This window comes from Sitophilus oryzae, unplaced genomic scaffold (assembly GCF_002938485.1).
Source record: "Sitophilus oryzae breed Bouriz unplaced genomic scaffold, Soryzae_2.0 scaffold_845_pilon_pilon, whole genome shotgun sequence".
Classification (NCBI taxonomy): Eukaryota; Metazoa; Arthropoda; class Insecta; order Coleoptera; family Curculionidae; genus Sitophilus; species Sitophilus oryzae.
Genome location: NW_022147467.1, coordinates 1,307,687 through 1,335,121, shown reverse-complemented (window position 1 = coordinate 1,335,121; position 27,435 = coordinate 1,307,687). Strand labels below are relative to the sequence as shown.

At 32.2% G+C, this 27,435-nt stretch overlaps 1 protein-coding gene across 8 annotated transcripts in view; it reads right to left on the bottom strand.

The window, feature by feature from the left end:
- LOC115889739 (tyrosine-protein kinase Abl) overlaps positions 1-27,435 on the bottom strand; it is a 198,277-nt gene that overhangs the window by 91,518 nt on the left and 79,324 nt on the right. For 7 of the 8 annotated variants that reach the window (XM_030909803.1, XM_030909806.1, XM_030909808.1 and 4 more), the window contains exon 2: positions 17,015-17,053. The exons of the other annotated variant lie outside the window; for it this stretch is intronic. In XM_030909803.1, coding sequence (XP_030765663.1) covers positions 17,015-17,053 — 39 coding nt within the window. The remainder of the gene's footprint in view (positions 1-17,014; positions 17,054-27,435) is intronic. 8 annotated transcript variants of the gene reach the window in all.

Below are 27,435 nucleotides of genomic sequence, written 5' to 3'. Positions count from 1 at the left end.
TAATTGATCATTTACGACTTAGCAGCTATAAATATTGTTCAAAACATCGAAAATGCTGGGAAGAGTCTTTAACACTTCCCTCGTATAATAAGAATAATGACATATCCATAGAAAAATAGCTTGACATAACTCAACAATAGGTTATAAAAGTCACGTAATAATGACATTTTTCATTGTTACATCCGTCAGTTATCAACTTTTGACTATTCTGTAACTTTGACATAAAAACGTTACGCTTTCAAAGCGGTGAGCGCAAGTATTCGATCAGCGAAACGCAAGGTAGTCGATTTTGGTATTCTCGTTGCCATGGGAATCGTGTTCTGGATACGCGTTGAGCACATATTGGCAACGTAACAATTTCTAATGTAGGTAATAGCAAAGAATATACCTAGCTAGAAAAAGAATGGACTCTGCCATACTGAAAAATGGTCCTACAGAAGTGGCGCCATCTATTGAGTAGGGCTTGTTTTAAATGGATCGAAGCGCGGGCTTTTTAAATGAGAGGATTTATTGACTTTTACTCTAAAATAATTAAATTTGATTATTAAATCTTATTTACACTAATTCAACAATACTAATAACAAGTATCGTTGTGATGTGTAAAAAATAAGATTTAACAGTATAATTTATACAATTATTAAATAAAATTAAAGCCAAACATGTGTAAATATTATTTATTTTTTAAAGTTTTTATTTGTATGTCAAATATTTAAACATCGTTTATTATAATAAAACAAGACCAACGTAATACGCCCAAAGTTTTGTAAATGGAGTAAATATAAATAGGTACTTAAATGATGGCAAAAATAAAAGACTTACATTATATTTTTAGGGCCACGAACAAAAGGAATTGTCTAATAAAAACACATATAACAAATTATAGTTTGAAAATAAAAAAATTTTGATAATATTATGATTGGTGCTATGACGACAATATTTTTGAGAATTTGACAATAGTATGACAATGGCAGTTGGAAACTATGGAAACTACAAAAAAAATCTGATTGAGCGCCATCTGGCAATAACTAGTAGCAACTTCTTAACCTAAAAATTAAATTGCACTACCACCTAGCGCCCGAGGCTGGAACTATTTTATTTGAAATTTCCGTGGAAACGGTGGAACCGCTTTTGCTATTTCACTTTCCGGCCCCTGGGTAATAGTCAAAAGTTGATAACTGACGGATGTAACAGTGAAAAATGTCAATGTTACGTGAATTTCATAATCTATTGTTGAGTTATGTCAAGCTATTTTTCTATGGATATGTCATTATTCTTATTATACGAGGGAAGTGTTAAAGACGCTTCTCAGCTTTTCGATGTTTTGAACAATATTTATAGCTGCCAAGTCGTAAATTATCAATTACTTAATGAGGAATTTATAGAAGAAGTAGTAAATTTTCACTAAAGAGCAAGATAACGCACAAAATCACAATTTTTTAGATTTTCACTGACAGTTCGACAAGCAAAACGATCCTTTAAGGCAACCGTTTTCGAAGCGCTCAGTGCAATTAGTAAAGACGCTAAGCGCGTCAGACGAGAATTCCGAAATCGTTAATTAAGTGCGCGCTCAGCGAAAATTAACGTCATATACGCTGAGCGTCTAAAAGCGCTTAGCGTTTTCAAAGTTACAGAATACGGGCCCTTGGCCGGTTAAAAGATGCTCAAATCGTATTTATAATCGTACTTTCATTTGAGATACGTAATGGTTTTGACCACTGCTTATAACAGGTTAAAAATAGATTTGACCAGTACCCTGGTCAAAATTAAAAAAGGTGTTTTTTTGTCAACCCTACCTTAAATGGATCTAAAGCTGTTGAGATTGATGGACGAAGCCATGAGCAGATTTTGTCAAACTGAAGAAGAAACGAGAAACCCTATTTTATTTCAGTACGAAAGCCTGGCCAATGTGCAGTTCCTTGTATAGACAAAGAGCTATATGTAGGGTTTAGTTTTAAAGTTGCTAGAGAATTTGTAAAGGATAGGACTGGAGCCAGGCCGATAGCCACCTCAAAAATCTAATCTAATCTAAAATTTCGGACATCTTTTGTAGCAAAAATACCCCCATAACTGCATCATACCCCGAATAAGGTTGTGCATCTTCATCTTTCCTTCAATCAACAATCATCAACGGTTAAGGCAAAGAAGGTTGGTTTCAATCCCTAACCAAGAGGACAAGAACAGTGATCGTTGGAAAGATCACATGACGCCCTTTAGAATCATGAGTTAGTGTCAGGATATCATGAAGCACATAATGTTTTCGTCAAGATGAACAAGAAATGTCCATTATTTCCAACCGCTAGATAAGCTTTTTAGAATAATGAGAATTAGAATATTGGTTAAATATTTATCTAGTCTATACAAGGTACCTCCCAAAGATTTGTACAGAATTCTACTATAATGTATGGGGGGACACAAAAAATAAACTGATCTTAAACATAACTATAAAGTGCACAAACATTTACCTGACCTAAAAGATTTAATGTGTTTGTATTCAACAACGAAACTTTAGATGCAGCTGTTTATCGTAAAATCTTGTGTTTAGCTAAAATTTTAATTAAAGTATCTCTTTAATAACGAGAAATGCAATATTTATCGTCTTCTAGTATTTCCTTTTGACTTGCATTTCGTTAGAATGGCAGCGTATCAAAAATAAACGCTTGAACTATTTTAAACAAACAATAGTTATTATATTTTTAGTTTCTGACATAAACATTACTTATTATCTTGTCTTTGAAGAACTGTTAGATCAATTCAGTTATATATTCATTAATAAACTTATTATTTCAATTATTATTATCAGCAAGGAAATTGATATAGTTAATTTTCCATAATTAAAGATATCTTTTTTCTATTAAAATGTTTTGATCGAAAAAATATTTATTGATAATTATTTCCGTCTAAACATTATGTTTTAATTTAAAAGAGAATTTGATTCATTTAGTATTTTCATTCAAAGTCTTATTAAGCGGTATCTACGAAAGTATATGGTCTAAGGTTCATTATCGTTAAACAAAACATCAGTCTTCACAATAGTTCTTTTTTAGGTGCTTTTGGTTTCCAATATCTTCATTAACGCTGTTGGAGACGGTGAATCCCTTTTACAACGAACTTTTAAGAGCTATAAATTATCAAGAGACACCGGGGATTAATTTCCAATACAAAGCACCACTTGTTTATGTAAGCGTAACTCGATTCCTGTTTCTGCGTGCCCTATCTCTACTTTTTTCTTCATTTTCGTGTTTTATCTTTCTTCAACTCTGAGAACTTGTACCGGTTGGAGCTTCCGGTTTAGTTCAGCTATAGTTTACATCATGAACATCAAAAGTTTTAGATAGAATACATTAAAAACGTAATTTCCAGTGTGGCAAATTACTAGTTACTCTATTGTTTCTGAAGTCAGCTTGCTACTAATACTCTAATTTAGTTCCCTTAATATCTCCCGTTAGAAAGAAGATGGGTGGTGAACACTGTGCTCTAACTATTCAAAAAGAAACAGCATGCAATTTAAATTTTTTATGTAAATACGAAATATATGTTATGATGTCAATCAGCGACCTTTAATTACCTACCACGGCAAAATATATGGAGTATTAACAGTATTATTAAGAAAAAAAGATCTTTTAACCGAGTTCTGGTTTGTTTAATTCCGTTAACCCAAATGATCTAGAAGTGTGTAGTTCATGACTGAACTAGTTCAAAAGATCGAATCTCATAATATATGAACTAAATTATTCAATCAGTTGGTTCGATCAATTGAACTAAACTAAAAATAAGAGCCAGATTGTGACCACAAACAAAATAGGTACGAAATAGGTAGAGAATGGTTGAACTAAACGTGAAAGATTCAACCAAATTGTAGTAAACTACGAAACAAAGGAGGGATACAGGTCTGAGGGCGTAATTTTTAATTCATTACATCATATTTTGATCTTCCTTGGCGAATTGTTATCGGCAGCCCGTTAACTCGTTCAAGAAAATGCCAAATGCGCAATGAACGTGTGTCCTTTATATCAATAATTTAAAAATGTTCATAAATTTACCTTTATTGATTATGTTGTTTATTAATTTGTTAATATTAACTATCTATATATATATATATATATATATATATATATATATATATATATATATATATATATATATATATATATATATATATATATATATATATATATATATATATATATATATATATATATTATATATATATATATATATATATATATATATATTTCCTGTTTCACCGGAAATGGCTATAACTTTTGATTTTTAAATGGCACCCTCGGAATTTTTTTACTTTATTCCAACGTATGACGGTAAAACAGCACCTTATATCGATCAACAGTGTACTAAATGAACTAAACGAACTAGTCAAGAACGAGATAGAAAGATGGAAATCAATAAAATGAACTAATCTTCCCACCTCTAAAATATTCTGAGTTATCTTAATTTTAATAAAAGCAAGTTTAACCTACCCCCGCTACTTTATGAGATTATGATAATTTTTCATTGATTACGCGTTCATATTTTTAAGACAAATCCCGTTTGCTGATTGGCCATAACAGATGCGTCCCTCGCGGACATTTTTCGAACTTAAACAATCATTTCTAGCGATTTTTTTTGACCGATTTACTTAGTAGATTTTTTTCCCTAAATTATAAGATCAGTGGTATCAGTACCTCGTTTCTGAGATAAAGCCGGCGTCCATTCTTAATTGGCCACCCATAATTGGCCATTGGTACCAAAAAGTAATTTAAAATTTTCCTTTTTTAATGTTCTTATATTAAAACTTAAAACTTGGTCCATTATGTGCGTAAATAAACATTAAAATTGTTTTCTATTAATAATAGACTATTTAATGTAGATTATAGATGCACGTATTATTACTGCAAATCGTAAACAGGCCTGACCCAATTACTGCCCATTTTTTATTTATAATTTTGCGTGAAAACTGAATTATTACACTGTTTTTTTTTCTGCTCAATATTGACATAATATCATTAATGTATGATGAATTTAAAAAAAATCCACAATAATACCCACGTTCACGCTGCATAGCAACAATAATACCGAAACAAAAAAATGGTGGTTTTATTAATAATTTAAAGCAGAGTACCTGGAAAATTTTCTACCACACTTTCAATTTATGGCGTTGTTCGATTTATTTTTCAATTTGAACCGAATTGTGCTTGTATTTAAGCCTTGAACTTCTCTGTTCAAAAAAAAATTATAATTGTTTGTGCAACTAAACATATCTACCTATTATGTACAGGGTGGGTCAAATTGGACGCTTTTAAAGAGAAACACCCTTTTCTATAGAAGATAGACGAAAACTAATATCGGTGTCTGGAGCTCAATTTTTATTAAAAAAAGCGTTGCTAAAGCACCTTTTACTTAAAATTTAATGGTTTAAGTATAATTTTTTTAAAATTAATAATTTAAGAATTATCACCAGAAAATTTAATTTTTTATATGGGACACCCTGTATATTTTTAATTCATTGAAAACAATTTAAAATTAACTATCCAAAAATATAGCATACTTGATATGTTGCTCGATTCCTCTTCGAAATATAGAGTTTTTAAAAATTCGCCCACTTTGAATAAGTAGGCTTTGAACGGCGTTGGCTATAATGCAAAAAAATCTGTGTGCCTGTGAGCAGCAATTAAGACGAAAATAGCATTTGCAATGAGAGATTCAGAATTTTATAACAATTTAAACTATATTTACCAACATCAACACATTTAAACTAAATCTAATAACAATAAAAATTAATAGCAAACCAAGACATGAGATTTTGCTACAGGCGTTCGACATGTCGATCGTCTTCTATTATAGACGGGCGGGACCGTTTTTGAACATTTCTCGCGGAATTCATTAACTTAGTGAGAGTGAAAGATACCCTCGCATAACCACTAAGTACTTCTAATTTTTGTTTAGACTATACAGGAAATTTAAAAATAAGCACCTTTATTCTTCCGCAAAGTTAAAAGTCCACAATGGATAACAGGCACTAAGTCTGGCGGCCTCGACGGCCAATGGCTGGGATCTTGGTTAGATAATCAATTATTCTCGAAATTGGCTGCAAAAATTTGATTGGCGAACTTATAAAAATTCTCTATTTCAAAAGGGACCATAATAAATATCAAGTGTGCTATATTTTTAAAAATGTAATTTTAAGTTCTTTTTACTTAATTAAAGATATACAGGGTGTCCCAAATAAAAAATCAATTTTTCTGTTGATAACTCTTAATTATTAATTTAAAAAAAATTATACTTAAATCATTAAATTCTAAGTAAAAAGGTAATTTCAAAATGTTTTCACAAATATAAAATATTTTCTATAACAAAAAAGTTACAGCGATTTGTTAAAAATGCACATTTTTGAAAAACAAAACAACATAAACGGTTACAAATATCGATGTGCGGTTTTCACGATCATATTTTTAGCGAAAATTGAGTTCCAGACACTAATATTATTTTTCGTCTCTAGGATCTCCTATAGAAAAGGGTGTTTTGTTTTCCTTTAAAAGCGTCGAATTTGACCCACCCTGTACAGTTCTCAACTTTGTTCAACGAAAGGACACACGACAGTTACAGTTGTGGTCGTTTTAATTTACAGATAATTTAGATGTCGTCTATCGATTTTTTTTTCAGACTTTATATAAATACTATTAATAAAATCTTTAGCAATCACTATATTTTAATATATTTAAGCTAAAATATAATTTTATCACCGAATATTAACTAAAGTAAACTGTGATTTTATGCTATAATATATCGTTGGAAAATGGTCCCAACGCACCGCGATTAAGAGAGGATAAAATAAGAGAGGTTAAATTTAAATAAACGGCCGTGGCTATGTGTCCGCAGGTACGGGACAATAAACCAACCAATAAAGTCCCGCCCACGTTACGCTTAACGGTTTGTTTAGAGAAATGATTTATTGGTATTAGTAATTAAAGTCACATTTTCTATCATATTCTATTTTTTCTCTTTAGGGATGGGGGCAGTATTCACCCTTCCCGTATGTGGGGGTGATGGGGGGGGTTGATATAAATCTCACACCTCCCCAGTGGGGAAGGGATGGTCAAAAAGTCTTCAAAATCTTCTCACGTAATCTATGGACGATCCTTAAGCATTTCGTGTTTATTATTCCAGACTATTCAGTACATCGACAAATGTTTTTAAACCATTTTTAAACTAGAATATTAATAATTTCAGAATAATTACTGAATATTTCATACTGACCGGATGTTTGTGCAATTAGATACGTTTATTATCGTTACACAATGCTTGAATTAATGATTTCGTAAAAAAAACACGGCTGTTCGCTATATCGGTATTATATTCAACTTTTTACTAATACAGATTGAATTATTGGCTTTAAGGTTAGTATTACTAATTTTTGTTAAGTACATTGCCTGGAAACTTATATGGTGAAATTTTGATAAAATAATTTAGTACTCACTAAAAACACATGGTATGTCGCTAGTGGTAAGAAAAATAATTTTTAGAGGTTACTAGTTTATTTGGTTGCCTGTGATATGCATATACAGGGTGTTTCCTAATTAATCTAAAAAATAAAAAATCGTTAGAAAACGGCTTAAGGCGGTATTTTTTTCTCGGCAACCGTTTGATGAACAAGAAAAACTCAAAAGATCAGTTTTGTTGAAAAAGGATGGCCAGTCAAGAAAAAAATATATTTTCTTTAAAAAAGCAGTAGTGTACCATTTATGTTAAGCAAAATATCGATTTTTTTAAATTTTTAACACCCTGTAGATCAGAAAGGAAATACTTTAGACCTAATGGTTATATAAAAATTGTTTTAAGAACACATGAGGAATCACACCACAATTTTTTAGACTAATTAGAAAACACCCTGTATATTGTCAACTTGACAATGATTGTTGATAAATCAAAAATACCTTTTCTGTGAAAAAGCCCGATTTTCGCAGAAAAATTTTGGTTTTTATTGAATTTGAGCCTGCGTCTGCAAATACCCGGTATGTTTTTTAATATTCTATCTATCTAAATTTTAAATATCATAGTCAGAAATAGTTTTATTATTTATTAACTGTAAAAATGGTATACTTATAAGTTTTATCAAATATTGTGATTTACTTTATACCTTGTAGTCAAAATTTATATTTAATAAACTGTAAAATATATATATTCTTATGTTTTATTAAAGTTACTCTGATATACTAATATATCAGTGTAACTTTAAAACTAAATCCTTTGAAATCAAATATAAACATAAAAAATATTTACAGCAGAAAAGGCGAAGGCGCTGGGTTAAACGTAGTCTCTACTAAGAACACGGAGGGGCGCTTTGACCCAAAATTTTACTATTTAGTTTCATATCTATCTTAATAGAAGATTATTTTCTTTTATCTATGGTTAAGTACCTAATAATTAATACAAAATACATTATATATTTCTTTTTTACAAACTTACTTTTACGTGTGATCTTTCAAAATTGGTATTTTGAGTAGTTTTCAAGTGTTGGATTTATTTAAAAAACATAATTTTATCATTTTTATTAAGACTAAAGACTTGTGTATGACATGGTTTAGATTGTAGTCTAAAATCACACAAGTGATACATTAATAATACTGAAATAAGAACTACTAGAATTAATAGGGAACATTCATTCTAATTCTAAAGTAGAGACTAGTGCATGGTCTCAAGAGTGACTGTTGGTAATCCATGTTATTTTCAGTAAAAAAAGTGTACAGAAGCGTACAGAATTTCAGTAGCTCGTCTTGTGAAATTTAAACTGCGCGCCATAATTTTTCAACCAATAAGGAATCGGGGACCATATTTTCAATATATCCTGAACCATCTTCAAAGTATCTCAAAGGTTAAGATGTTTAGAACATCATTTATATGAAACCTTTTTTCTTAGAATAGATCCAAGAATCACCCACTTAAATATTAGCATGTCATTAAGGAACACCTTGTATATTAATGGCCCAACTCAACAAGACTATTGGAAACACTCACTGGAGTGATGATTTTCAACTCTTGAAGCAAAATCTGACAGTACCACAAAGAAAAAATGTAACCAACTCACTATTTCTCACGAATGTTAAGTTATGTAGTTTTGTCGCAAATAGTAAAAATCAGGAAATTTTCAGTTGTGTCACTTTCGTTCTCAGCGTGCGATTTGTAAGAAATCTATACTAATACTAGTTGAAGCCTGGCGCATCCGCCACGACATCAGGAAAAAAAAATACTATTTATTTTTTATTTAATTAAATGAAAAACAAAAATCCGGCGACGACAGTTTTTAGAAGAGCCAATTAGCTATCTTCTAGTAAAAAAAGCAACTTTCTAGAGCAAGTCGTTACTTCTGTAGAGACGACACAGATAAACATTAGCATTTTATATTATGTAGATATTATGTAGATAAAAATCCTTAAAGCCGGGTCCACATATGTAGCATCTTCGTGTATCATATCTCCGTCGCGTTGCACCAACATGTTTCATGATCGCTAGTTTGGACGCCGAATTAACGCGATCATATGGTACACCTTTGTGATACCGTATCTGATACATGCCAATCCGAATTTTGGCGCGTATCTTAACACTGCGTATCGGATACACGTATCACGATCTGTCATTTGGACGTGTTTTGATACAGTATAACGATACAATTGACTTGATACGCCGTGACCCGTCTTGAGGCGGTTTTTCTCCGATCATCAAAGGGGCATTGAGGGTTCACTGACAAGAATTGATGAACATGATACGACGATACAAGGTGATTTGTTGTACCGTCCATATACAATGATACGCACGCTTGTACGCTGGTACGTATGAATTTTATAAGTATGGACGCTTACTTTGGCACGATATGCATATTCAGTCGACACAGCCCAAGTAAACGTCCATACTTACGATACAAGCTCTTGATACGTGATACATGATCCTGATACAATAGAGTGCTACATATGTGGACCTGGCTTTAAGTGACTGACTCACTGATTAATCACGATCCTGCTCAAACCACTCAACGTAAGAAGCTCAATTTTGGCATACACGTTGATTCTAGAGTGTAGAGGTTCGATAAGAAAGGATTTTTCGAAATTCCAGTTCCAAGGGGGTGAAACCACCCCTCAAATATTACAATATTTTTTATTTAAAAAACGGTCAAGTTTCCGAAAAAACGCTTAAACACATTTTATAATTTTTATGTTGTTTTTTTTACATATTTTAAGATTTTTTAAAAATGTATACAGGGTGTTTGGAAAAATCTGGTCATTGATTAATCACGATCCTGCTTAAAGCGCTTGATGTAAAAAGCTAATTTTTGGAAAAAAAATTGACTTTAGGGTGTAGAGGTTCGATAAGAAGGGATTTTTCGAAACTCGAATTCTAAGGTGGTGAAACCACCCCTCAAATATTAGAATGCTTTTTATTTAAAAACCGGTGAGTTTTTCGGAAAAACTCTTAAACACATATATTTTATTTTGTTGTTTTAAGGTGTTTCAAAAAATATGACTATTGAGTAATCACGATTCTGCTTAAACTGCTTGACGCTTAAAGTTGCTTTTTGGCAAACGGATTGACTGTGGGGTGTAGAGGTTCGATAATGAGGGGTTTCTTGAATCTCAAATTTCAAGCGGGTGAAAACGCCCCCAAATATTACAATATTTGTTATTTAAAAAACGGTTAGTCTTTCGGGAAAACGCTTGGACACGCATAATTTATTTTGTTTTTTACATACTTTGAAATTTTTTAAAAAATCATACAGGGTGTTCCAAAAAGTTGGGTAATTGATTAACCACGATTCTGCTTAAACTGCTTGACGTAACAAACTTATTTTTGGCAAACGGATTTTTCGAAACTCAAATTCCAACGAGATGAAACTACCCCTCAAATATTACCAAGTTATCTAATAATATCGCCATATGGTTTTTTCTCATACTGACATAAATGTTAGAAAATTTTATCCAGTTTGTATGTTAATGGAAATTCTTGCTTTGCTTTATCATCACCATTACAAATGATTAATTCGACGTGAACGAAGTCGCGGGTACACGCTAGTTTTATTATATTTTTTTACTTATAGACGCGGTTTTATTTGGGTATGATATGGTATTGTATTCGTATTCTGATTTAAGAAATCTATTCTAATCTTAATAAACCAATTTCAACTTCTCCAAAGCAGACATGACACAGGTAGGGCACCTTATAAATAATTAATGTTGCTTTAGAATATTTCAAATAAATTATTACAAATACCGTTCAGTACAGGTGCATATTGTGAGCTATGAAAATAATATATCTTGAGACAAATATAAATTCCCTATACAGGAAAAATATAAAATTTATCCCAACATAACACACCTTAATTAAATTAATTTTATATTCTTTTGTATCCCTTTTTTCGTATTAAATAAGCGTGTTTTAAATTTAATATGTTTAACTTGTGGCGTGTGAAAGAATCAAAAAGAAAGAATAAACAATCATGCTTATTTGCGTGGAGCCCACACTTGGAATATGCTAAACAAAACTGTAAATATAAGAGGTGTGTCTCAAGGTGAAGTGAAAATAAAAATTCTATAGTGCAAGTCGAAACCGAAGGTGTATTAAAAAGGTGTTAATCGTTGCTATGTTTAGTCTCTTGAACCTGTGTGAGAAAAACAGGAATGGTATTTTAAGAAAAAAAAGGTGTTCGACGACAAATAAACCTGTCTATTAGGGGGCTTCCATAAGTTACGTGAGGAACTTACTTTATGAGAGTGTTTGTCCCCCCCCCCCAAAATGTGAGATGTCGTAAGATTTGTCTCGACTCCCCTAATCCCACGTGATATATTTTAAAATTTGTATTTTGAATATAAATGCAATGGATTTATTATAATCATCATCATCATTTTCAGGTTATTCGACCATTTCCAATTATGATGTAGCCTCCTTCACATATTTAGATACTCTCTTTGTAATTGGGCCCAATGCGGGCTCAAGTTTTCCCTCCTAATTTCCTAATATCATGGTCCCATCTCAAGTTTGGTCTTCTAGGTCTTTTAATTCCTCTAGGGTACCATGCTGTAACTTTTGTGGTCCATCTGTTGTCCGTCCTTCTTGCTAGAGGTTCTGCCCATTGCCACTTGAGTATGATTCTGTTGATGACATCTATTATCTATTGTCGTATCCACTCTATTCTTTTACGGTCTTTCTTGGTTATTCCCAGCATATTTCGTTCCATTGAGCGTTGTGCGACCTGCAGTTTCCTTATAATGTCCGTTTTAAGTGTCCAGGTTTCGCAAGCATAGGTCATGACTGGTAGTACACATTGGTGGAATATATTTATTATAATAAAGACTAGTATTTGAGATTGTTTGGATCGTAACCTAAAATCACAGTAATAACATTAAATAATACTTAAATGGTGTTCAACTCACTATGTTCCATTACAAAAAATTAATAGAGGGAACATTTATTCTAATTCAGTTCATGGAGACTAGTACACGGTCTCAATCCAACAAATCCATGCGATTTTCAGTAAAATTATCTGCTCCTGCATCTTTGCTATGATTTAGTTTCTCTAAACCGTTGTTACTTGCGCACAGTAGCACATATTAACACAGATTTATCAGTAAGACGGAAAAACAAAATAAAACAAGAATGCGTTCGGTCGCTTTAAATATCCTATTTAAAGGGACCGAATACAAAGGTCATGCGTATGATGAATCGCTACAAGAAAGCTGTGCCATAGATTAAGTATTATTTCAATTGAAAATACATTTTTTACAAAAGGCAACAATGCATTCGAGAAAAAAAAACGAAGTCTGACAACGCCATAGCCCTATTAAAGGTCCGAGATCATGGCGGTGTTTTTCAGCAACATGAAATAACTGCCACATCTGTAAGTTAATCTGTGACAGCAGTTCAGTAGCTTGTCTTGTGAAATCTAAACTGCGCATCATATTTTTTCAACGAATAAGGAATCGGGGACCACATTTTCGATATATCAATAATAGATAACTTTATATCTATTCATGTATTTTAATGTACAGAAGAATTGTGTCAGATTTCAACATAATTTAGTCTAGAAACATGTTTTACTTTAAATTGATCTGATTCTCTCACATTTTTACCCCATTTTTTGCACGAAAAAAATTACGATATATTTACCCAAATCCCCTCTCTCTCCACGTGAGATTTAGTAAGATTGGGTGTGACCCCCATTCTCTCTTGATTCCCTCACGTAATTTATGGATACCCCCTTACATCCTTAATTTTTTATTCGAGGATATTTGAGAATACGTATGCATTTTCTTCCTGTAAATATTAGGAATTAATAATTTTGTTAATTTACAATTATACAGGGTGTCAAAAAATAGCGTATCTAACTTCGGTGATATCTAACTTCTACAGATAAAAATAAAACAAAAAGTCCCTATGAATATAAATATGCCCTAAAATGCTCCTCGAAGAAATTACAGACCTCGAAAGGTTAAATAAAAATATATTTTGTATATTTTTAAGAACATTGGTAAACCGTTTTTCTTGAAATTTGGTACTTTTACACACATTTTAATGCCAAAGCGAATGGCGATAGTGTAAACTTCCGTAACAGCTCTGAAAGGGTACTTTCCATTAGGGTAGAGATTACTACTGGTGGTACTCCTTTCAACCTTATAGATACAGTAATTTCAATAAATAAAAATTTAAGTTAGAAAGCTATTTAAAGGTTCCAATACATCGATTTTAGCATTAGCGAAATCAGGAGATTAATTTATTTAAAATTTCTTTACATTTTATCACTTCACTAATACTAAAATCGATGCATCGTAATCTTTAAACTTCTTCAGGAAGCATTTTAGGGCATATGTTCATAGGAACTTTTTAGCTCAGTGCGGATACACCGTTTTACATGGGTGACCTTCAACAAACTAGAGACAAGCTGCAATTTTGCATGGAGCTTCATTTTGTAGATCTTTAAACATCCTGAAACCCCAGCGATGAACCGTCGAGCCCGTCACCCCAAAACCACCCCTACAAGGGGTAAAAATTGCCCTTTTTTACTTTTTCTTCAATAACTCTAAAACTACGAATTTTAAGAAAAAAGTCAAGAGTAAAAAATTGAGGAGAAGAAAATTTCCTACCACATAGGCAAAGAACCAAAATTTTTAGAATTTCAGTGGCGCAGGTGCGAATTCTTTAATTTAGGAGGATTGTTTTAATAACCCACCATTTTGTGTTTAACTTCAAATGAAAGCATTTTTGAGATAAATCTCAAGACCAAAAAATTTATTAGGATACAAGTTCCTATAAAAACGATCTTTTTAATAAAGATAAGTTACCAGTGGCGGAGATAATATTTTTAAATGTGCGTTTTTTACATTTTAAAAACATTGAATAAGAAAAATTGTAGTTTTACAAATAATTTCAAATGAAATAGGTATATTGAAGAATGTACACGTTTAATAACAAAAAAGAAAAACCTTAGCTCAAAAATAAGATAACTTATCTTAAGGATAATCCTCATTCATTTCCACATTTGTTGGGTTCATACATGTAATGCCATTGCATTGACCACATGCCATAGTGCAGGTGAGTCCCATTCGCTTGCATGTACATGCTTTTTTACAGCCTCCCGAAGAGCAATTGCATTTTTTTTTCTCTAAAACCCATGTAGGAGCAATGGGCTGGTTTGAACGTATTTGATTCATCTCTCGATTTTTCAGATTCCAACCCGAATCTTGCGGTGGTAAAATGTTATTTAACCAAGCCTGTAGCCTATTTTTGCGATATTTTCAGATCTGTTTTCTCAATACTATAATTATATAACATATCACTATGGTAAAAATATCACTGTTGTTTTTGATGGCTACGAAGAGATACAGGCCAAAATTGTGGAGCAGAATCGCAGATCTGCAGGTAAAAAAATGGTACCAATTGTATGTTTCTCGAATTTATCTGCAGTGAAGGTACCAAAGGCAGATTTTTTGTCAAACAACACCAACAAAAGCAACTTTATTCGTGCGCTCGGAAAAGTAATGTTGGAAAATGGAATCAATGTTAAATTCGCTGATGATGATGCCGATACTCTTATTGAACTACAGCGGTGGCAATAAGTGACAATTTACCAGAAGGGACCGTAGCAGTAGTTAGCGAAGATACGGACATTAGAGTGTTACTGATTCATTATTGCCAAAAGAGACTGTTTATGATTCGTCCGGGAAAGGTGTCAAAACCAAATAAAATAATCGACATATCGGCCTTACAACAAAAATTGGGGAATCTGAAGAATGTGATTCTTAGTGTCCACGCTATAGCTCGTTGTGACACAACGTCTGCTGTGTTCAATAAAGGGAAGATTAATTTAGTGAACACCATCCAGAAGAAAAAGTTATGTGAGCTATTAAAAGAATTTTATAATCCCCAAGCTACAAAGGAGAAGTTAGAAGAAGTTACATCTCAGTTTTTTATAGCAGCATATGTTAAAAACTCGACAACAAAATATATTTGGATAGTGCCAGATACATGCTTTATCAACAGTACGTAGCTAAACGAAGTCTTAATACCAACTTCAACTTGGCATTATTACCACCTACCTCCAATAGTGCGAAATATCATGGACTTAGAGTTTTTCATTAGGTAAGTTAAATTTATGTTGCATTCAAATGTTAAACTAAATTCTCATTTTTAACCTACAGGTACAGGCTTGGTTAAATAACAATTTACCACCGCAAGATTGGGGTTAGAAAATGAAAAATCGAGAGATGAATCCAATACATTCATACCAGCCCATTGCTCCTACATGGGTTTTAGAGAAAAATGTTTGCAATTGCTCTTCGGAAAGCTGTAAAAAAGCATGTACATGAAGGCGAATGGGACTCACCTGCACTATGGCATGTGGTCAATGCAATGGCATTACATGTACGAACCCAACAAATGTGGAAATGAATGAGGACTATCCTTAAGATAAGTTATCCTATTTTTGAGCTAAGGTTTTTCTTATTTTGTTATTAAACGTGTAAATTCTTCAATATATCTATTTCATTTGAAATTATTTGTAAAACAGCAATTTTTCTTATGTTTTTAAAATGTAAAAAACGCACATTTAAAAAAAATATCTCCGCCACTGGTAACTTACCTTTATTAAAAAGATCGTTTTTATAGGAACTTGTATCCTAATAAATTTTTCGGTCTCGAGATCTATCTCAAAAATGCTTTCATTTGAAGTTAAACACAGAATGGTGGGTTATTAAAACAATCCTCCTAAATTAAAGAATACGCACCTGCGCCACTGAAATTCTAAAAATGTTGGTTCTTTACCTATGTGGTAGGAAATTTCCTTCTCTTCAATTTTTTACTCCTGACTTTTTTTTCCTAAATTCGTAGTTTTACAGTTATTGAAGAAAAAGTAAAAAAAGGGCCATTCTTACCCCTTGTAGGGGTGGTTTTGGGGTGACGGGCTCAACGGTTCATCGCTGGGGCTTCAGGATGTTTAAAGATCTACAAAATGAAGCTTCATGCCAAATTTCAGCTTGTCTCTAATTTGTTGAACCTCGCCCTCTATAGGCTCTGGGCTATTTTGTTTTATTTTTATCTGTAGAATCACCCACCAAAGTTATAGACACTATTTTTTGACATCCTGTATATTAATTGTTATTGATGAATATTATCACAATTAAGTATAATAGATAATTAAAGTACTTCAATTTAAATGTAAAATGTTCTATCAATGCTTGAAAAAAGAGTGAAGTAGTTTTTAATAAGATCTAATATTTAAACCAATCATAAATCTAACTGTACCTATCTTACAAAAAGTACAGGAATATACAGTGTGTTCAAGATAATTAGATAAATATGCAAATAAATTATTTAAAATTTTTGCATCTTAATTTTTTTTCGATAATGTTTGTTCTATTATCTTGAGTACACGATGATTGAAGACATTAATGTGAAGGATTAGGAACAAAAGCCAAACAAAAAAAAAGTAAAGCACATGAGTAGTGAAAACATGTATAAAACAACACACGCTGGTACTCACCATTTTTAACTAGAAGTTTTTTAATTAGATATAGTGGATCTACAAAGAAACAAAAAGACAAAAATAAATTAAATCCCAAAACAAACGTACTAATTCTAAAAAACGCTATATTCTAAAACAAGCTATATTCTATAGTCAAGCCCTAGACGTCATTGTTCATCAAGAAGGTTGTAATTATTTTTCTATCGAGTAAAAATTATTTTTAAATAGTGTAGTAATAGTTTTTAAATTCGAGAAAAAAAAGAAATATTTTGGAAATAGATTTGTGTGTCTGGAATCGTTCTTTTCTAATATTTCTATTAGTATTCAATTTTTGACGAGTTTTATGTCAATTTTTAGTAAATGACGTCTACAGATTGACCTCGCCAAAATTATTATCGATTGTAATTCCCCAACCGTCTTTGACGCAGTTTTTGCGATCACACGGAACTATTTCTAATACGAAAGTATGTAGTATAATTTCTCTATAATTAATTAAATAGTTATAATCTCTAATTAAAATACATTCTAATTTTTTAAATATAAAGCTTTTAGACACTCAGCGTATATGACGCTAATTGGGTATGGGTATTCTCATCTGACGAGCTTAGCGTCTTTACTGATTATACTTGCATTCATTTAAAACTTCCCAATATGGCGGACTTCAGTATGGGAGGCTTAAAAAACGAAAATCTCTAAACTGGAATCGACTGTACTTCAAATCGTTCAAATTGATAATCTTTGGTAAATCCAATTGAACTCTAACACTTGGCTGACATTGACGTTTACAGTTCCTTTTTCTAAATATTTTCATTAATTTTTGAGTTTTTATTCACAAATTCTACTTGATTTTGTTCTTTTATTTAACCTACAACCTGCAGTACTAATTATATAGTTATAAATAATCTTTTCACCGATCAAGAATTGACGAATAGGCTGGAAGATATTCAAAATGTGTAAAACGCTTAAAAACGTATTAGAAAACATTGACTCGTTCACAAATTCGTGAAAATAAATTAGTCCAGATGTCTGTAAAAAGGTCTCTAATTATTTTGAGAAGTTTCATCGTATCAGTAATTTTCAGGTTTGTAATATGTACTATATGATAATAAATAGATTAAAACTTATATTTCAGGAAACAGCGCGGGCATTACAGATTGTTGTAAATCAATTTTAAAATATAAAGAAGGTTTAAAACAGATTTAAAAGTTGAGTTAGTAGAGAAGACCTAAATAAGGTAATGTTGGTAATGGGACCAAACATCAAATAACACTTGCAATATATAATTATGTACAATAATTGTAAGTAGTTTTTATGAATCTGTTTGATATCTATTGCATTGTTTTTATATTTCTTGAAATATATATTTTTTACTTTACAGGATACACAAAGAATAATAAAAAATACAGTTACTCGCTAAAAGCACTTAAGGTTTGTAATAGATGTAGTTAGAGTATCAAACACCAAACCAAACCAAAAATTATGTTTTATTTTACTGGTATTCCTCACATTTGAAGGGAAAGTCATTTCATAAATAAGCAGGACATTGTATAGTACACTCTATATTAATAATTATTGTTTTTTATCCTATACTTGTTAGTTAACGCATCACTTACTAGGTATAAAATTTAGTACTGATTAACGTATAGTTTTGGTTGTGATATATTCTGGTGTGTTTCTGGCAATTTAAAATAAGTTAATATTTAAACAAACATTTCTGGCTTTCCTGATAGGAGTGTGGACACGAATTTAATAAAGGTATAATGTGGATAATGTTCTGATTATTACAGTTTGCATGGATGTTTTTGTATGTTGTTATTTGTAATAAAGTATATTTAATGAGTTTTTGAGTATTTCTTTTTCCTTCAGAGGATTGTGTTCTAATCTTTATATATTATAAATTTTCATAAATTATATCTACAAAATTTATTACCTTATAATTTTTTGCTAAATACTCTGTAGTTGATACAGTTTAACAGTATATAAAAGAACTATTTAAATAAGATGTTTGAAAATATATAGCTGTTTTTGCACACATCAATTCAATTTGTGATTAACTGTACTGAAATAAAAACAAATTAAGAGAAATGGGGTGATCTATAAACTATAACATGAAACGCATCATCCTATTTCCAAGTCTTCTATTAATTTCACTTATTAAACAACTATAATTATTCAATAATCTTGATAATTCTAGGAACTCTCAGATATCGTCAAAACATGAAAACAAAAATTTACTTCCTATAGTTCTTACGTCCATTTAACTGAAATATAAGAAACAGGGGAGTTAATATTCTCACTGAGAAAGTTTATAAAATACCTTTAAGTAAAATCTCTTCGGATCTGCGGTAAAATACCTTTATTCTTATTAAATAATTACAATAATCTATGTTTTTATTTATGACAACCACCTAATAACCTAACTTTAACGTTCTGAATTCGCTAACGCCAACTTATTTTTCATTAAAAAAAAAAATTACCAATTTTCGTAACTAGGTCGGCCATATTGAGGAAATTTTAAAAGAATAGTACTATACGCTAAGCGATTCAAAAACGGCTACTTTAAAGGATCGTTTTGCTTGTCGAACTGTCAGTAAAAATAGAAAAAAGTATGATTGTGTGCGTTCTCTTGCTCTCTACAGAAAACTACTTGTTCTGTAAATTCCTCAATACGTAATTGATAATGTATGACTTGGCAGCTACTAATATTGTTCAAAACATAGAAAATGTTGGGAAGCGTTTTCAACATTTTCCTCATAAGTCAACAACAGGTTATGAAATTCACGTAACATTGACATTTTTCATCGTTTTACCCACATTTGACTATACTCTGTTTTTTTTCTCATGCAAGATTTCGACAGACGATGACAGAAGAAAAGCAGATGATATCCCATACCAATCTAATTTATTTTACTAAAAAAAGAGTTTCTAATATTTTTTAAGTTAACTATGGATGGATTTAAATATAAATCCGTAATGCGTCGTCTCTTGTTTTTAACCAGTTTTATTGGTTTATTTAAAAAATGACAGATCATATTTCAATTTTATTGGTTTGACGGAACGATGAACGACAAACGGACGCCGATACGTATGAACTCGCCTTTAGATTTTTGAGGCTTGTCAAAGTCTTGCCAAATTATAGGTTATAATTTTGTGTCAACTTATGTCAAATATCAGCTTTTGGAAGATGATGCATTTAGATTCGTGTTATTACGTATGTTTTGTGTCTTTTGAAGTCAGGTGGAGGAAAAATCGAGGGAAAATTAACTGTAGACCCAGAAGCACAGTTTATAGTTAATGTTAAAGTTACTATCACTAAAGTTTGTATACCATCTCGTCGTAGATAAGTGCATCTCGTATATGGTACAAGGATCGTACTACACATATACTAAAAACTGGAGTAGCTGTAAAATATCGATATCACACGATAGGTGAAAAATGGATTTTAGTACTGCAGAAAAAATATTGTCAAAAGGTACTGGTTTAAAAAAATTAAGATTAAAGTTAATTAATCAACCTTTAAGGTAACGTTACAGAATTCGGGCCTAGTTTTTCTTGGATTAGTTAAAAACGTCTTAACTTATGTAATTACCAAAATTGTTCAAATTTGGCATTTGTTTTCATCCCTCCATACCCAGACCTTTAAAAAGACTATTTACAACTTAGCTATAAAATCAATAGGAAAGCCAATATTTTGACAGTTCTAAATTTGCATGGTATTTCCTGTTTCCAACTCCGATTAACCACCCTGTAGAATAGACACTTTCCGAGCAGTAATTTAATACTTTGTCAAGTCTTCTAGGATATACCCCCCTTCAGCTATCTAAAACATCTCTTTTGACTATATATAGCGCGCATGAATAATACATTTATTAACCAAAATTCTTACTACCCACGGAATATCAGCACCGATAAAGCCCTGCCTTAACCGCGACGCTGCGCTGTAGGTCCCTTCAGATCTGTATTGAATTAAGAATTAATCGTTCCGTTGTGGTAGCGTGGCGCGTATGTTTACGTATTGAGATAGATGGCATTAAGATTTATGAAGGGGGGTTCCGTAAGCATACGATTACCATATAATAATGCAATGCCCAATTTCGTAATCCAATTATTGTTACGTTAGTAGGGAAGTAACTAATACTTTAGGAGCCACCGAATTATTTTGTATTCTGTACCACCTTCGCGAAATTTGTATTAACGAGTTTTCTGAGAGTATCACAAGAAATGATATTTTAATTTCAAATTAATACATATACCGGGTGCGTCTCAACAGTGGCTCACCCTTGGTATATTTTTACTTATTTCGATAGATCATGACACTCTGAAAATATCGTCAGTGAAACGTGATAAGCTGCTAACTCCATTTTTGATTTTAAGAATACATTTAATAAATCATTTTTACGTAAAATTTTTAACAAAATATTGATTTTTATTGTTCCCCAACAAATATTATTTTTATCTCTTTATCATATTAACGCATTAATATACTTGCTACATGTGTACATTATTTTCTTGTGGCGTTTCTTTTCTCTCCTCTAAAATTAGGAATAATGGAGTTAGCAGTTTATCACATTTCACCGACAATATGACATATCAACTTTTGACACTTTGGCATATGGTTTATTTGAAATTGTAACATGCAGTTCATAACGACAATTTGACTCGAAATACCAAGTGTGTTGTACCAAATTATTCGTAAAAAAAATGTTTTTTTTTCAAATATGTTAATGAGCCACCCTTGTGCCATTTGAAAAAATTGAGATATGATAAAATACGATTTGAACATTTTTTAACCGGCCAGGGAAAGGCACGAAAAACATGAGATGATCAAAACTAATTTTCCAAGGCTCCTTGATTACGAATTAGTGTTTTTAACACAGCCATGGATTGAAATTTAAAATACGGTTAATTTTCAAAGGAAAATTTATTTTTTAAAAGTTGACATATGATATGTCATCCTATTCGGAGTGTCATTTTCTATAGAATAAAGTAGAAATATACCGAGGGTGCCATTTAAAAATGAAAAGTTGTAGTTATTTCCGGTGAAACAGGAAGTGACCAAAAACAATTGAATACGTCAATCAATCCTAATTTATGTCATATACTAATATACCAAATCTCGTTTTTTTTTTAATCTGAAAAAATTAAAGTTATAGGGGTGAGCCACTTTTGAGACTCACCCGGTATAGTTGACATTTTATCTTGTCTAAATAGGTGGTAACTTTTTTTGATCTAGAACATTCATAAAAAAAACAAATTATATGGTTTATAGTCAGTTTTGAATGCATATAATCAAAAATAACACACGCTGTCATATGTCACAGTTATTGGGTCCGTTCGTTTTCCTGTTATTATCGATTCTGAATCGTCCTAGAACTCTCCAGCGCATGCGCAAATGAAATAATGTCTTCACATTTCCTTCTGCGCATACGCATCACAATTCTAGGACGATTCAGAATCGGTAATAACAGGAAAACGAAAAAAGCTATTGATATACTCACCAATAAATTTGTTATTTATAAAATAAAAAACAAATTTCTTGCAGTAGAGGTATATAATAAAATTATATAAGGATTCTTGCCACTTAACTGCTAATATAGAAATTTAATTCTACGCTGTGTTTGTCATAATGCGGATCAACCTGCTCTCACTACCGGTTTCGGAGCCCTACTCCATTATCAGGTGAGCTTGGGAGATCCACAAAATGACAACCACAGCGCAGAGATAGTTAATTCAGACTTGTCGGAAAGTATCGGTTAGATATTAAGTCCCGAACGGGAGATAGCAGCCTGCGTGCAATGGTAGTACTTTCGTACCACCGAGGCGCAACTATCGATAGTAAGAATCCTTATATAATTTTATTATATACCTCTACTGCAAGAAATTTGTTTTCTGTTTTATAATTTGGCTTGCCTGAAAAAAAGCCTTTTACCATCCTTTTACTATCGATAGTTGCGCCTCGGTGGTACGAAAGTACTACCATTGCACGCAGGCCGCTATCTCCCGTTCGGGACTTAATATCTAACCGATACTTTCCGACAAGTCGGAATTAACTATCTCTGCGCTGTGGTTGTCATTTTGTGGATCTCCCAAGATCACCTGATGATGGAGTAGGGCTCCGAAACCGGTAGTGAGAGCAGGTTGATCCGCATTATGACAAACACAGCGTAGAATTAAATTTCTATATAAGCAGTTAAGTGGCAAGAATCCTTATATAATTTTATTTGTTATTTATGATATACTGATATGTCTTGTTTGACCATTTCATTTTGAAGTAGTAATTTTCAAATAAATAACGAAAACAATCAACTAACAACTAGGTAAACACTTCATTAGCATTACTAGAAGCTATTTAATGAAAGATATCAGCAATTAGAAAAAAAAAACTTTAAAAAATCAACTGGAATGCCATCTCATGCCATCAAGTAAAAAAATGTAAAAAAAATCTAAAAAGCTTTCCATGAAAACTTAACATTCGAGACCCAACAAAAGCCCAAAAAAAACAACCGTCTCGTGTGGTCGATACAAGTTTACTAATTTGAAAATAGTTATCTGAAAATAGAAACAAATGGAGAAGACTGATGTTATTGCAAAAATATAATAATAATGTCTTTATTTCCAAAAAAAAAGTAAAATAAAATACAGTTAATTATTAATACATTAAAATAGTAAGAAATCATAGAAATTAAATAATTACACCATCAGAATATATATATACATATAAATAATCAAAACCCAATTTTGGAGTGGAGCGAAATTCAGAAGCATAATGCTTCTGCTCTTCCATTTAACTCCGAATGCATCCGAATGAAGTACAAAAAAAAATAGTAAAAGGTGAAAAAGATTAAAATATGTCATATGAAAAAAGAACAATAAAAAAAAAATAATAATAATAAGCAAAACAAATCAATAAAAAAAACAGTGAAAAAAAACTCAATTTCAAAGAAAAAAAAAGTTTCAGTTAGATAAAGAGAGAAAAAAAAAGACCTACTGATTTTCATAAAGCCATCGACGGGTATGCATCTTAAATGTATGAATATTTAGAGTTTTTAGGTTTGAAGGTAATTCATTATATAATTTCGCAATACAATAACTGAATGAACCTTCAAAAAGAGAGGTCTTATGGTAGGGAATTATTGTAAGAGTGTCCTTTGCTCTAATATTAACACCATGCGCATTCTCTCTAAGTTGAATCTTTTCAAACAGGTAAGTTGGTTCTTGGGTAGTAATAATAAAATGATACAGACTCAGTGTGCCCAAACGATGCCTATTCTTCATACTGAGCCACTCCAATTCTCGAAGTTTATGCGAAACATGGTCAAATTTTCTTAGATTAAAAATATATCTCAAACATGTATTCTGCACTTTTTGTATTCGATACACTTCATGAGTGTTTAAGGCTTGCGAATACACTGGAGCACAATGAGAAAAATATCCCAAAAACGAGTCCAAAAAAACGTGAGACTGGAAGTGTAATAAATTAATATTTTTTATATTTTATAAGTATGTTATTATTACAAATTTAAAGAGGGTCTCAATGATAATTATTACGAGGGTAATAATACCAATATCTTTTTTAAAATTAATTTTTATTTTTGTACATAATCTCCTTCCAAAGCCCACATACTTCTCCTAATGGTGCTCTCACCCCACGAACTCGTTAAAATGGTAGTTAGCGTCTTTGTCAGCAAAATAGTTGTTAAAAAAGCTCTTACAACCTCTTCATTTCACACAAATCTTTAGTCTCCGAAAGCAACTCTCAGCCTGAAGAATAAAAAAGTAGCTGGGAGCGTAATCTACCAAAAACAAAGTGTGGTCTAGCAGTTTAAACTGTAACTCTGAACTATCACTATTATTGTCTTGGCGAATCAAAATTTTCTTCTTTTGTATTTTCACACAACTCCAAAGCAAACGCCAAACAACAGTTCGTAGTGTGCTCTTTCCAGAAATGCGCAAATAAATTGCGAATATTTTGTTGCTTGAATGTTATTATATAGATGGTGAGGTCAGAAACTTTTCAGCCTGCCCTGGTATTAGAAGAGATTATGAAAAGTTTCAAAAAAACTATACAAAATAACAATATAAAAAAATGTTAGATAAGTTATTTTTTATACCGAGGAAAATAGAAAAGTATGGAACTAAATAGAAAAAATAATACGGATTCTTGATTCGATATGAATATAAAGGATCGAATATGAGTTGGAATATCGCACGGTTTATTATTTCTTCGTCAAAATATTCCACATACACGACGGACGCGAACATTTTTATGCTAAAAGGATTCTCCTGTTTAAAAATTCTGAACGTATACGGCATTACGCGCAGGTATTATTAGAAGAAATAGCATATTTATTTTGATGTTGACAGAGCTACAACGGCACCTGCATGGTAAAAAGAAACTGTAATTTTATAGTTAAATAAATGGACATAGCAGATACCAATAACGAAAATAAAGAAAATAATTAAGTAAAAGTAAAAATTACTTGATGAATAAAAAAAATTAAATTAAATAAAAATATATACAGTGATCTACTACCAGAAATTAACAGAAGAATTAAATTAGCGTGGAGAACTTATGGAAGAAAGTCAATCATATTCAAATCTAGAATGCCACTCTATCTAAAGAAGAAAACATTCGACCAATGTGCCTACCAGCTACCAGTCATGACCTCATGCGAAACCTGGACACTTAAAACGGACATTAAAAGGAAACTGCAGGATGCACAACGCTCAATGAAACGAAATATCCTGGGAATAACCAAGAGAGACCGTAAAAAAATAGAGCGGATACGATAAAAGATCCAGGTAACAGATATCATCCACATAGTCAAATTCATCAAATGCAATGGGCAGGACACCTGGCAAGAAGGACGGACAACAGATGGACCACAAAAATTACAGCATGGTATCCACGAGGGATTAAGACCAGACTAACTAGACCAGAATCGTTTTGCTTCCCAAGTGGAAACCAACTTAAAGCGGAACTCAAGAACTTGGAAGTTTATCGTAATGAAGGTTGTACAACACAACTTTGATTCGACCGTTTGAACGATAGATTGTGTGCACTGTTGTCCACAAACTTAAACTACCAGTTTAATGTCTATCGTACAATAAATCGTTTCCCAGTTGATTTATTCTTGTTCGCTATGGCTGTGTTTGTCAAAAAGGACAATAGCTGCAATTGTGGTAGGTTTTTTTTAGTTAAAGATCAAATCAAAACCAAAAATTGTAATTAAATATTCCAAGGTAGCATCTGCTTTTATTTCTTTTAATTTTTCCAATAGAGTCTCATAACATGCACTTCTTGAATTTTTGTTTAAGTATTCGTAATTTTTTACATCCCAGACATGCATGGGAACGATATATATATAAACGGGATTTGGTTTAAGTATTTAATACTCATTTCCAACTACAGCCTATTGCTGCCTTCCCGTTACCCTACGCCACACATCTCGATTTAGAGCGTCATCAGCTTCTAGGTTACGAGCTTCCATTGCTTCCGTAACCGTTCCGTTCCAGGATTTTCTAGGTCTACCTCTCTTTCTTCTGCCCTGGGGAGCCCATTGAAAAACTCTTTTTGGCCACCTGTTCTCCGGCATACGCAGAACGTGTCCAAACCATTTTAAGCTGGATTTTTCGATTCGATCCAGTACTGTCTCCTCCGATGCATTCATGATACGCCTGACCTCGATGTTTGTCTTTTTTTCCATTGGCTTGATATACCTGCGCTTCTTCTAAGGTAGTCCATTTCAACAACTTCGATTTTGCGTTTCGCGTCTGCACTCAGAGTCCATAGCTCTGAACCATAGCAAAGAACTGACTCCACCAATGTTCTTCCAAGTCTCTTTTTAGTTGTTGCAGATAAGTTTCGGTCCCACCAGAGGCTGTTAAGACATCCAATAACTTGTTTGCTCTTCTGATTCGGGTTTGTATTTCTTCTTTGCCCAAACCCTCGTTGTTGATAGTAGCACCCAGGTATTTAAATTTGTCTACTTGTTGAATCTGGACGTTATCATTAATGAAGACTTCAAAACAAGTGTTGGAATTGACAGCTAAGTATTCGGTCTTCTTTAGACTAACCTGAAGTCCCCATTTGTTGTATACTTGATAAAGCCTCTTAGTCATGAACTCTAGATCGTATGAGTCCTGCGCAATCACGACCTGATCGTCTGCAAAGCTCAGGGTAAATAGTGTGTTGTCCCCAATGGGTATTCCCATACCTTGATATTTCGTCTTCCATTCCCTAAGGGCTAATTCGACGTAAGCGTTGAAGATCAGAGGAGATAAGCTGCATCCTTGTCGCAACCCTTTTGTGGTGTTAATTGGATTAGATAGCCTGTGTCCTATCTTAACGTACGATTCATTTTCTTTATATAGCTATTTTATTATCTTAAGCAAAGGTCTATCTACTTCTAAGATATTCAATACTTCCCATATCTTGC